Here is a 14,294-nt window from a genome sequence, read left to right as displayed (position 1 = left end):
CTGAGTGGCTCTAAACTCCAACGTAGATGCACTTCTCTTTCAGCTATATCTTTTCATTTTTCTACCTTTCTTAAACTAGCAAAATAGCACCATGTTGCAGCAACATTTGAATGCTTTTCATTGTACTTTGCTGTATTTTTCATAAAATACATGTGACATAAAACCATTCAGAAGTTCATTGGCTGAGTAGGACAGACCAGGTTCCTTTCCTGCAAACCTCATACACTCTTCTGTTTCTGTTGGGCTTTGTCAGGTTCTTCCTTCATTCTTCCAATTTGGCTGGAAGTTGATTAGATTACTTACAGGCCCTTTGGCCCAAGCCCACACCGACCCGCCGAAGCGAAACCCACCCATACCCATTCTCCGATATTTACCCCTTCACCTAATACTACGGGCAATTTAGCCTGGCCAGTTCACCTAACCCGCACATTTTTGTCTTGGATTGTGGGAGGAAACCGGAGCACCCGGAGGAAACCCACGCAGACAGGGGGAGAATGTGCAAACTCCACACACAGTCGCCTGAGGCGGGAATTGCAGGGTAAGGTACAGTGCATTGTGCCTCACCACGACATAGAAACTCAACAATCTGGAAGTTGGAATTCTGAAAGAAACGCAGTGAATGCTGGATTAACTCAGCAGACCTGGGAGCATCTGCAGAGACAGAAACAGAGTTAACATTTCAGGTCTGGTACGACTGTTCTTCAGCAATCATTTTCAGTTCTGAAAATGCTGCCAGACTGGCTGGGTTTCTCCAATGTTCTGCTGATGGCAACTTTGTATGTTCGCATGATTGTACTACCCAGCACTAAAGCCTATGCGTTCCATCTATCTGTGTTTCAAGAAGTCAACATTTCAGCCACTGTTCCATTTTAATTTTGAATCATAATTTTAAATGATTCTTGTCAAAGTCTCATTTATTTAGTTCTCAATTCAAAAATAAGTCAAATGTACTAGTGATATAATCATTGTCAGAGATGCTACATTGCTTGGGATCAGGAATAACTGTAGCTATTGCCTAACTCCCATCATAGTGCTCCCTTTGCTATCCTTCACCAGTTGGCTTTGTAGATTAGAAATGTCATAGAGTCATAGCGATATACAGCACAAAAACACACCCTTTGGTCAAACTCTTCTATGCTGACCAGACATCCTAAATAAATCTAATCCCATTTGCCAGCACTTAGCCCATATCCCTCTAAACTCTTCCTATTCATGTATCATCCAGATGTCCTTCAAATGTTATAATTGTATCAGCCTCCATAACTTCCTCTAGCAGCTCATTCTATGCACATACCACCCTCTGCATGAAAAAGTTGCCCCTTAGCTCCCTTTTAAACTTTTCCCCACTCACCCTAAATCTATGCCCTCTAGTTATGGACCCCCCGACCCTGGGGAAAATACCTTATCTATTTACCCTATCCACACCCCTCATGATTTTATAAACCTCTATCAGGTCACCCTTCAGCCTCCAACACTCCAAGGAAAACAGCCCTCGCCTATTCAGCCTCTCTCTACAGGTCAAGCCCTCCAAACCTGTCAACCTCCTTGTAAATCTTTCCTGAACCCTTTCAAGTTTCACAACATCCTTCCTGTAGCAGGGAGACCAGAATTGCACACAATATTCCAAAAGTGGCCTAACCAATGTCCTGTCCAGCTACAACATGACCTCCCAACTCCTATATTCAATGCATTGACCAATAAAGGAAAGCATACTAAACCCTTATTTCAAGGAACTATGAACCTGCACTCTAATCAACCTTTTATTTTAGATTATGTATAATTTAGTTATTTAGCATTTACCTCCTATACTGACAACTACAATTCAAGCTTATTTATAGGGTGCTCATATAACAGTTCAATTAATTCCCATCACTTGCAAACAAGCAATGAGTATTAATGTACAATTAAGACCATAAGATACAGCAGACATTAGGCCATGCAGCCCATTGAGTCTGCTCCACCCTTCAACCATGGCTGATAAGTTTCTCAATCCCATTCTGCCGTTTTCTCCCTGTGACCCTTGATTATCTTGATACTCAAGAGGCTATCTTTCTCAGTCTTAAAAACACTAATGACCTGGCCTCCACAGCCTTCTGTTGCAGTAAATTCCATGGATTCACCACTCTCTGACTGAAGAAGTTTCTCCTTCTCTCTGTTCTAAAAGGTCTTCCCACTCTAAGGCTATGCCCTTGGGTCCTACTTTCTCTTCATTTAGAAAATAGTCCATGCCTCTATTCTTCCTACCAAAGTGCATGACCTCACACTTTCCCACATTGTACTCCATCTGCCGTTTCTTTGCCCACTCTCCTAACCTGTCCAAATCTTTCAGCAGCCTCACCCCGTCTTCAATGCTACCTGACCGTCTCTCTATCTTTGTATCATCTGCAAACTTAACCAGAATGCCCTCAGTTCCTTCATCTAAATTGTTAGTGGGTAAAGTAAAATGTTGTGGTCCCAACACTGAGCCTTGTGGAACACCCCATTCCTCGCTGATTCTAGCGATTCCTAAAGATCACCACTAACACCTTCGCTATCTCTTCAGCTATTTCCCTTAGAACTCTGGGTGTAGTCAATCTGGTCTAGATGATTTACCCTCCTTCAGGCCATTCAGTTTTTCTAGCACCTTCTCCTTAGTGATGGCCACCATACTCTGCCCCCTCACTCTCTTGAAGTTTTGGGATATTACTCGTGTCTTCCACCATGAAGACTGACATTAAGTAATTATTCAGTTCCTTAACCACTTGGTTCTTCCCCACTATTGCCTCTCTGGCGTCATTTTCCAGTGGCCTAATGTTCACTTTTGCCTCTCTTTCGCCCTTTAGATATCTAAAGAAGCTCTTATAGACTTCCTTTTATATTATTGGCTCGCTTACCCTCAGATTTAATCTTCTCCCTTCTTATTTCCTTTTTTGTTGCCCTCTGATGGTTTTATAAGTTTCCCATTGCCCTTCACCACATTGTATTGCTTTCTCTTTTGCTTTTAAGCTATCCCTGACTTCCCTAGTCAACCATGGTTGCCTCATCCTCCCATTACCATGCATCTTTTTCCCCAGGATGAATTCTCTGCTGCATTAACCCCCATTGTTAGACAGGGCATTGGTCAAAAATAAATGTGTTAAATGGTCACCAACATAGTCCTTGACAATATGACAACACAACAGAAAAGCATCTGAAGCCACAATGTTTATGGTGAACCCTGTCCCATTGCTAAATGCAGTTGAACAAATATTTGCAGAAGTCAAAAGTCCTCAAAAATCAAGTTGTTTTTTAATTGAACCAAGTGGTTCTCGGCTGAATATTTCTATTGCTGCTTTCTAACTGGAGTAAAATAAAATTGAAATAGTTAGGCTGCATTGCGCCAATTATATTTCAGTGTTTTAAATGATAGTTGATGACCAGCCTTTATTTTACAGTTTAGTGCAAGGTAATCATTCTTCCAGTTGTAAATGTACATTGATTTTTCCAAATTTCCCTGAGGATTAGAATTAATGGGAAGCACATTTTTGCCATGCCAAGGTAAATCAACATAGGGACACAGAGTAACAAAAAGGAATATATCAGACATAGTCAATATTACATAAACTGCTGATTTGATTAATTGGCTTTGAAGCACTTAATTCAAAACTCCATTTTCCATTTCAACCACATAAATTGGAGAACCACATGCATTTGCTTCTCCTTCATTCAATTCTGCTTTTCTCAATATCCATTCCTCATCAAGTCCTGCAGTCTTTCCAATGACATTGGATGCCCTTGTGACATGCAGTGGAGTTATTTTGTTTCATACATTTAAGCGCAGATGTATACCAAACAACAAACGTTTAAGTTCACAGCAAAATTAGATTTGAGTAAAAAGACACATTTTGTTAAAATCTTTTCACCTTGCATTCATCAGGGCAATTTGTAGAAATACCAACTCAAGGAAAACCAACTCTTGTAGAGAGCAATGATCTGCAGGTTGATGCATTTGAAAACGTTTATCCACATAGATCACTGCATCTATTGGCTGTCAAGATATACAAAAATGATGAGCTTTTATACCCTATTTATTGATCTGTTCTCCATAAAATAAACTGGCCAAATGGTTGAGTAAATTAGTACAACTAGTTTTGAGCATATTTTTTATCTACACGATGAACAATTCCATTAAATTTGCGAAAGCAATATAAGACTTGCATATCAATAGTAGTGTAGTATCCATACACTTATTTGAATTGGAAATCTACTCACCAATCTACCATTTAAGGAAGGCTTAGACATCTGCACTGCAGCACTATATCACGGTGATCTAGACTGACCACCAATGAATCAGTATACAGTCCACGTAAGAACTCTGCAACTCGTGCAGTTGAGTTCAGTTTCACTGACACCTTGTGTGCCATTCAATCCCCACTCGGCTTGGCTGTTGTACGTATATTTGAAGATTCTGTGAGAAACCTGTTTTCAGTGGAATAGCTTCTAACCTCCCACCCTTGCATATTTGCAATATATTTAAAGACATATTTGCTATGTTTGAATCCAAAGGTACTTGCCTTAATAGCCTCCATCTTGTTCTCAAATTCATGTTTGAAACAGACCAGTGAAACAAATTTCCCTTCCTAATGCCTTGCTTGAGAAATCAGCCAAGGATGTTTACAAAGCTGTCTTCCATCAATTCTTCCTTACTGGTTAGGATGCGCATTGAGATTCATACAAATTCACGTGCTATGCGGTTGCTTTATTGGTGAACTCTTGTGTAGGGTCAAGCTATTTGTTCTCGTTGCAACCTTGATGTTGAAATAAGGAACATCAAAGACATCCTAGGATAATAGCTACCCTGATCAGATCATTTCTCATATATCGCACAAACTCATAGAAGGCTCGAAGGTAGTCCTGAAAATGTCACCATCTACTTCAGAATCCCCCTGGAAGAGTTGAAAACTCCAAGGTTTGAGCCACCAGGAGGAGGTTAGATGTTTGACGTTATTACTATGAAACACCTGTGGTGTTTGCTACTCATAGAATGATGCTATTAAGCCAAAAAGATGTTCTGCCTATCACACAAATGAGTAATGTGATATATGAATTTCAGTGCCAGTGTGATGCAGGCCATATGTCTGAAAAACTGACAGATTGTATCAAACAGCATGTCTCTTTGGGTGTTTGCACCAAACTGTACCCAACCAGCCTACGTTTGCAAAGATTTCAACACCGGGTCCAACATTAGATGTGATTCTGCAATTGTTCAAATTAGCTGGATAATTCTGAATAACACTAATGACCAAGTTAGGATTGTCAGTTGAGCTTGCAGTTTGGCATTTTGCATTTACTGGGAGTTACATATACTGTAAACCTTATATTAACTAGCACCTTGTGAACCAGCACTTTTGATAAACTGGCAACATTATATACCTGAAAAACTGGGTTTACTTCATTATCACAATCTCCACAATGTTCAAGTAGGGTGTGAGTGCTGGTGAGTCTGATTCAAGGTAAAGTTGCATTATTATTGAAGTAATTTGTGCTATAAATAAAGTTTAACAGTGATGTGTATGCCCCTGCATCATGTTTCTATTACTTAGTGTGTATCTTTATATCGATTAGGTGGTCTCTTGATCACTGGAATATTTGATAAACCTCTTGATCATGTAGGTCCTGATGACTAAAATATATAGGGTCTTTAAAATCTTAAAAATGGTCTTAAAGTCCATCAATAGACACATTGACCTGGACACCATATACAAACCACTACAGCTGAAACTGACACCCGGAAACGGCAAGAACATCCATCAACAGACACATCGACCTGGACCCCAGATACAAATCACTGCAGCTGAAACTGACACCCGGAAGCGGCAAGAACAAACCAATATAAATACCGGAAGAAACATCAAAGCAGCGCTTCACACGAGGCTCCCACTGCACTGATGATGTTCCCTAGCCAGGGAACGAAACGTTTGCAGCAAAAACTTCCAGCTCGGCGAGCAGAACCACAACAATATATAGGGTTTCATCCTCTGCAGGCAGGCAGGCAGGCATGGAAATACAACAGCCTCACACTTTCAATTCACGTAAATAGTGAGTCACAGAGTGAAAAGCTGCTTAAGAAGCTGATGGCAGGGCAGGTAGAAAATGGATTTGCCTGTTGGTCTTTCACATAATTTCCACCCCTCAGCTGAAGACTTGGAAACATTTATGCACTTTTTTTACTGTTAAGGTCGGCCCAGTATTTTCCTTGTGGTTTTCCCAATTAATGTTACTGTCTTTAAACCTTTTGTAAGCAGGATAAAGAAAGACTGTAAGCTGATTTTACTTTGTACAGACACAGAAATGTCAGATTACCTATTCAGGTCAGGCTCAGTGCAAATTTGTTATGCTCCATTTTTAATAATGCCTGATGGTACATTCGGCACCAGTCTGCCTCTGACTTGACCATGTACCAGAAAGCGTGGAGTGCACAACTGCAGGTCTCCGCATTCCTGCTGTTCCTGGTCAGCCTTGAGCCTGCCTTCAGACCACCTGTAAGTCAGCGTAAGGCTTACTATTGGTTCTGAGGCTATCCAGGCACTTGTGGCCTCTAATAATGGGGAATTGAGGTGACACTTTGGAAAGACGTCCATACCTCGGAGCTTTATTAGCTTTGCCTTGAAGGAGTTGTGCACATTACAAGAGCAATTAATCTTCCATGCCTGGAAGGACAGCTTTGGAAATCCTGCACAAAGGTACAAAGATAGGAACTTTAATTGGGAAAACCATACTTAAAATATTAGGCCAGAGTTTGCAGCAAAATAGTTTTCATAAATCTTCCAAAGATTCCAGGTGAGAAGCGAAAGTAGAGTGAAACACAAAGGTAAAATGTTGCAGTGTCTTACAGGGTAGCATGGTGGCTCAGTGGTTAGCACTACTGCCTCACAGTGCCAGGGACCCGGGTTTGCTTTTAGCCTCGGGGCGACTGTCTGTGTGGAGTTTGCACATTCTCCTCGTGTCTATGTGGGTTTCCTCCTGGTGCTCTGGTTTCCTCCCACAGTCCAAAGATGTGCACCTTAGGTGAATTGGCCATGCTAAATTGCCCATAATTTTCAGGGATGCATAGGTTAGTGCATTAGTCAGGGGTAAATGTTGAGTAGTAGGAGAATGGGTTTGGGTGGGATACTCTTTGGAGGGTCAGTGTGGACTTGTTGGGCCGAAGGGCCTGTTTCCACACTGTATGAATTCTATGATTCTCATCCCTTTTTTACCTCCCCTTTTCCTGAGCCAAGAAAATGATATTTCTGTGGATCTGAGGTCAGGACAATCAGTATCATTGCAGGATGAGGTGAAGGTGCTGTGCAGGTTGTCTCTGCAGGAGTCCCTCAGCTACTAGCCCAGGTCCAATCATCTTCAGCTGATTCATCAATATCCTTCCCTCCATCATAAGATCAAAAATAGGGATGCTTGCCGATTATTGCATAATGTTCAGCACCATTCATGACCCTTCAGATTAGTGAAGCAATCTTTGTTCTAATGCAAAAAGATCTGGACAATATCCAGCTTTGGGCTGACATATGGCAAATAACATATGCATTACACAAATTCAAGGCAACGACCATATCCAATAAAAGACAATCTAACCACTGCCCCTTGTCATTCGGTGGTGATACCATCACTGAATCCCCCACTATCAACATCCTGAAGGATTTCCATTTAACAGGAATGCAACTGGACTCACCCCATAAGCACAATGACTAAAAAAGTGGGTCAGAGTTTAGCAAGTAACTCACCTCCAGACTCCCCAAAGCCTGACCACTGTCTGCAAAGCACAGTCATGAGTATGATGGAATGATCCCCGTTTGACTGGATGAATACAGCTCCAGTAACACTCAAGAAGCTTGACACCATCCAGGACAAAGTAGCCTACTTGATTGGCACTACATTCACTCCGTCCTCCACCAACAATGAGTAATAGCAGTGTGTACGATCTACAAAATGCACTGTAGAAATTCACCAAAGATCCTCAGAGAATACCTCATTCCAAACCCATGACCACTTCTATGTGGAAGGACAAGAGCAGCTAATACATGGGAGCACCACCACATTCAGGCTGTTCTCCAAGCCATACACTGTCCTGACTCGGAAATATATCGCCGTTCCTTCACTGTCACTGGGTCAAAATCCTGGAATTCTGCTCCTAAGGGCATTGTGAGTCAACCTACAGCACATGGATTGCAGCGATTCAAGGAGGCAGCTTTTGTAATGCAATTTGAGATAGGCAATAGATGCTGACCAGCCAGCTATGCCCTGGCCCATGAGTGAATAAAAAGGAACAGCGTGTAGGAAGTACATGAAGGACAAATGCAGGCAACTTGTATTCTGGCACTAGTACACAGATCTTACTTAACTTTTCTCAAAAATATTTAAAATAAAAACCTTCTCTGCCCAGGTGTGTTACTGTGATGATAATGGCTGATAGTTACATGAAGCCAACATACACGTGCGATAAACATACAAAATGCTGGAGAAACTCATCAGGTCTGGCATCACGTGTGGAGAGAATTAATCTTTTGAGTCTGTTATGACTCCTCTTCAGAAGTCAGTTCTCTTCTGAAGAGTCATCCCAGTCTCAAAACATTAACTCCTCTTCCCTCCACAGACACTGTCAGACTGCTGAGTTTCTCCAGCATTTTCTCTGTCTGTTCCAGTGTGCACAATGTTTTGCCTTTATGGAGGTGATATATTTTGTCAGAACTGAAACTACGCCTTTGGTGAGGCTTCCCACCTATTTAATGACCAACAGTTTATCTTCATCAGAACATGGAGTGCCAACTTACATCCATTCTGAAGATTGATATTTCCATCTGTATGTGATGCCAATAGCCAGCTAACGTGACTTAACTAAAGCAGGCTAGCTCAGGTCCAGTAGCTCAACTGATTGCAATGGTGATTAGTTGAGTCCTGGAACAAGAAGAAACCCAGTCTTGATACAGCATAAGTACGAATTAATTGATCTGGGTGACTCAAGGGTGATGTATTTAGCCTCAGCAATTCCCTACTAGGGAAAAACAGATCAGAAGTATTAAATTAGACAGTATCTGAAAGGGTTAACCAACATCACAACATAAGCTTCATCTTAAGAATATACAAGACTTCTTGGGAGAAGGGCAGTGGTGTTCTGTGTACTCTATTCAGAAAGTGTGTCATTGAACTTGAAAGGTTAACTATGTATCTTACTCCACAGATGCTAGCAAGTTCTCTAGCATTTTGTGTTTTTGATCCAATGTAGCCATGGGTGTACTGAAATGCTACAGTAACAGTAATGCGAGCTTACCTTTAAGTTGTACCTGATGTCTCACAAGGGATCATTTGTCTCAGCTGTGATGTGACTTGGCAGTACGTGCTATGTAATAAGTGTTTGCTCTTTCACGAGATTGAGCCTCTCTTCTGTCAAAGACGATGTGTGGACATCCTTCCCCATTTGGTATGAGAAATATAGATTAATACCACGAACAAAGACTGGTGACAGTGAACCTTCCCACATATTACAGGTACTATAGCTATGTCATATCAAAGATGGTGACAGCATTGAGAATTTTCTTTTCGTAAACTGTTGGAGAAAATGCTGAAGGAGAGAATTAGTCTCCATTTGAAGAGGTAATGTTTGATCAAGGATAAATCAGGATGACTTTGTGAAAGAGAGGTCAAGCCCAACAAATTTGTTTGCATTTCTCAAGGAGGTGAGTAGGTGCGTAGATGACGTTAGTGCAGCTGATGTTATTTACATGGACTTCAGGAAAGCCTTTGACAAGATCCTACGTGGAAGACTGAAGAGGATAAAAGCATATGGGATCCAGGGTGACTTGGCAAGATGGATACAGAATTGGCTGAATGGTAGGAGACAGAATGGTGAGAAAAGGCTGATTCATTAACTGGAAGCCAGTATCCGGAGATATACCACAGGGATCAGTGCTGGATCCCTTATTGTTTGTTGTATTATAAACAATGCAGATGATAATGTTGGGGAGAATGATTAGTAAGTTTATGAATGACACAAAGATTAGCCAGGTGGTTAATAAGTGTGGAAGAAAGTCTCAGTTTACAGAAAGATATAAATGGGTTGGTCAGATGGGCAGATCAATAGCAGTTTGAATTTCCCCATGAAAAGTGTGAGGTGATGCACTTTGAAAGAAGTAACAAGACAAAGGAGCATTCAAGGGCATTGAGAAGCTCAGAGGAACAGAGGGATCTTGTGCTTATTGAAAAGTCCCTGAAGGTCAGGACAGGTTATTAGTGTAGTGAAGGCATATGGGATACTTGCTTTATCAGTTGTAGTGTAGATTATAAGAGCAGGGAGGTTATGTTAGAACTGAACAAAACTTTGTTAAGCCACATCTGGAGTACTGGTCACCTCACTGGAGAAAGGGTGTAATTGTATGGGAGAGGTTACAGAAGATGTTCATTAAGATGTTGCCTGGGCTGGACAATATGAAATGGAGGCTGAATAAGCTCAGATTATTTTCCTTGGAGCAGGCAAGTTTGTAGGGGCAGGGGAGGGTTTTGATTGAATTGCATAAAATGATGAGGTCAGGGTGGATAGAAAGCAGCTGTTCCGCTTCATTGAAAGTTCAATAATGACAATTGGCAGCAGGTTTTTGGAATGAGGTTTTACACCCAGAGCGTGGTGGACATCTGGAATGCAGTGCCTGGGAGGGTCATTGAGACACGAAACCTCAATACATTTCTTAAAAAAAGGGCTTGCATGAGCACTTGAAAACTCAGAACATTCAAGGCCAAGTGCTAGGAAGTGGGATTCGTGTCACTAGGTTATCACAGAGTTAATGGACGAAAGGGCATCCTCTTTGACTCTGAAATGAAGAGCTGATACTCCCATGTGTTCTGCATTGCTCCCTTTGACACTGTAAACTTGGATGTGGATATCCAGTTCAGTCAATGATGTTCAAATGAACTGCTGGGAAATGCTATTCAGATTCCAGTATGTAGAATGACTGTTCACTCAAAATACCTGACAACAAGGAGCACTCAAGGTATGCATTTGACAATCAGTCCATGGTTTTAGAAGCAAGGTGCAGAGGAAAAAACACTGGCAGAGAAGACATTATAAAAAGAAGCAATGAGAATAACCTTTTGTTTCACTACAGCGTTTGAGTGACATTTCCATTGTGAGGTTTAGTACACAGCAGTTATTCATAATACACATTATCTCCAGCTTTGCTTTCAAATCAACATGTAAACAATTTCTTTCCAAGTTATGTCTCATGGATGGTTAGACCCACTGCAGATATTTCAGCAGAAATAATACTGTAATTGTTTATTACAATGATGCTGGATGCCAGTTTCTCAATGTGAAAGTGAGTAATAAGCTTATATATTGTAGGCAGGAGGACACCTGAGGGATAGCCATTGCACTTTGATTTTCGTGGCATCAAGGAGAGGCGATGTCCTAATGGACTGTTAATCCAAAAAAAGACCAGCAATGTTTTGAAGACCAGGGTTTGAATCTGACAACGGCAGATGGTAGAATTTGAATTCAATTAAAAAAAAATGAAGAGCATGATGATGACCAAGAATCCATTGCTGATTGTTGGAAAAACCCATCTGGTTCAGTGATGTGAAGGAACTGCCACCCTTCACTGGTCTGGCCGACATGTGACTGCGACGTGGTTGACTCTTAACTTCCCTCTGGGCAATTGGGGATGTGGAATAATATGTTGGATGGCAAATTCAGACACTGAGATGAATGTAATTGTGAGAAACATTAATAACTATAACTAAAAATAACTATTGTCTTTCTCTATATTAGGCATTGTCAACTATGGATGAGTTTCGAAACCTTGACCGTGATATTGAAGGCTCTGCCAAGCGATGGAAGAAGTTTGTCGAGTCTGAATGTCCAGAAAAAGAGAAGTTTCCACAAGAATGGAAGAACAAAACAACTTTACAGCAACTGTGTATGATGAGGGCATTGCGCCCTGATCGAATGACCTATGCAGTCCGGTAAAAACAACATTTATTATTTTTCTTCATGAGGGCTCATGTTACAAACACCACATTCTTTGCTCTTCATCTGATGCCAGCAGAGTTATAGTTATATTGTTTATTATAAAACTCTCGAAAGCAAACCCTTTCCTGTTCAGTTCAATCCAGTTTCATCCTATATTAACTATCCTCTTGTATTCTCTGTTCATCTCCTTGGAAGAGGCAAAAGGGAGTGCAGGGAGCGGTTTAGTGATCTAGAAACTTGGAATATGAGGTTCTTGGAGGTCCTGCCAAATTTTGTTTCACAGCCTGAGTTTCACAGCTGAAGCAGTCAGATTGAGAGCTGGTCCAGCTATTGGATGGGTCAAGACAAGACAGCAAGCTACAGTCTGGGTCAGAACGTTTGCAGGAGGTGGAAGAGGGGAGATGCAGCTGTATATTGGGGTGAGGGAAAATGGGAACATCTTGTGGGTAGAAAGGAATATGATCAATGATCCAATCAGAGAGATAGAAACCTGCAAATTTGCTGCACCTTTTGGCCCTCAAGCAGTGCTGGAAATTCCCTTTTATAGAATCATAGAGATGTGCAACACGGTAACAGACCCTTCGGTCCAACTCGTCCATGCCGACCAGATATCCCAACCCAACTTAGTCCCACTTGCCAGCATCCAACCCATATCCCTCTAAACCATTCTTATCCATATACCCATCCAAATGCCTTTTAAATGTTGCAATTGTATCAGCCTCCACCACTTCCTCTGGCAGCTCATTCTATACCCGTGCCACCCTCTGCGTGAAAAAGTTGCCCCATAGGTCTCTTTTATATCTTTCCCCTCTCACCCTAAATCTATGCCCTCCAGTTCTGGACTCCCCGGCCCCAGGGAAAAGACTTTGTCTATTTATCCTATCCATGCCTCTTATAATTTTGTAAACCTCTATAAGGTCATCCCTCAGCCTCTGATGCTCCAGGGAAAACAGCCCCAGTCTGTTCAGCCTCTCTCTATAGCTCAAATCCTCCAACCCTGGCAACATCCTTGTAAATCATTTCTGATCCCTTTCAAGTTTCACAACATCTTTCCGATAGGAAGGAGACCAGAATTGCACGCAATATTCCAACAGTGGCCTAACCAACGTCTTGTACAGCTGCAACATGACCTCCCAACTCCTGTATTCAATGCTCTAACCAATATAAGAAAGCGTACCAAATGCCTTCTTCACTATGCTATCTACCTGCGACTCCACTTTCAAGGAGCTATGAACCTGCACTCCCTAGGGCCTTACCATTAAGTGTATAAATCCTGCTAAGATTTGCTTTCCCAAAATGCAGCACCTCGCATTTATCTGAATTAAAATTTATCTGCCACTTCTCTGTCCATTGGCCCATCTGATCAAGATCCTGTTGCAATCTGAGGTAACCCTCTTCGCTGTCCACTAAGCCTCCAATTTTGGTGTCATTTGCAAACTTACTAACTGTACCTCTTACGCTCACATCCAAATCATTTATGTAAATGACAAAAAGTAGAGGACCCAGCACCAATCCTTGTGGCAGTCCACTGGTCACAGGCCTCCAGTCTGAAAAACAACTCTCCACCACTACCCTCTGTCGTCTTTTGAGCCAATTCTGTATCCAAATGGCTCGTTCTCCCTGTATTCCATGAGATCTTACCTTGCTAATCAATCTCCCATGGGGAACCGTGTCGAATGCCTTACTGAAGTCCATATAGATCACATCTACTGCTCTGATCAACTGTTTTCAACTTTCTTTAGTGCACATTTTCCCAAAGTGCCTTGTATGGAAAAAGATTTCAGTCCTGACCTCCCCACCATGTACCTACCTTCATTAAAGCCAGAATTGCACACTTTGGGTGTAGTTTTGGTATAAACTTGACCTAGTCTTTAAAAAAGACATGTATTTTCCTATTCTTAAGAGTTTTATACTAAATTTTCAGGTTAAATTATTTTAAATAATTTAAAAGCTAGGAAAAGCTTAAAAGGAAGGTCATTTAAAAAAGAGTTCAAAGGAGCCTTATGAACAAAATAGTCCTTTGATCTTTGGAAGTGCAGAGAGTCCCGTAAACATGGACAAAGTTGCAGACACAGGTAGGGCTTCCACCTCCAACAGTACATTATTGGGGAGGTGACAGTCTGGTGATGTTATTGTTGGGCTTAGAGACCCTGGTAATGTTCTGGGGACCTGGAGTTAAATCCCACCATGGCAGATGATGGAATCTGAATGCAATAAAAATCTGGAATTAAGTGACCAATGATGACCATGTAATCATTGTCGCAACAAAATCATCTGCCTCACTTACATCCTTTAGGGAAGGAAACTGCCATCCTTAATT

General features: G+C 41.4%; 1 protein-coding gene across 3 annotated transcripts in view; it reads left to right on the top strand.

Annotated features, from left to right (window-relative positions):
• Positions 1–14,294, top strand: part of LOC132827851 (dynein axonemal heavy chain 9-like) — a 504,454-nt gene that overhangs the window by 405,260 nt on the left and 84,900 nt on the right. For all 3 annotated transcript variants that reach the window (XM_060844602.1, XM_060844601.1, XM_060844600.1), the window contains one exon: positions 11,774–11,967. In XM_060844602.1, coding sequence (XP_060700585.1) covers positions 11,774–11,967 — 194 coding nt within the window. The remainder of the gene's footprint in view (positions 1–11,773; positions 11,968–14,294) is intronic.

Source organism: Hemiscyllium ocellatum, chromosome 25 (genome assembly GCF_020745735.1).
Source record: "Hemiscyllium ocellatum isolate sHemOce1 chromosome 25, sHemOce1.pat.X.cur, whole genome shotgun sequence".
NCBI classification, from domain to species: Eukaryota; Metazoa; Chordata; class Chondrichthyes; order Orectolobiformes; family Hemiscylliidae; genus Hemiscyllium; species Hemiscyllium ocellatum.
The sequence above is the reverse complement of the archived record's forward strand: the minus strand, read 5'-3'. Positions and strand labels throughout refer to the sequence as shown.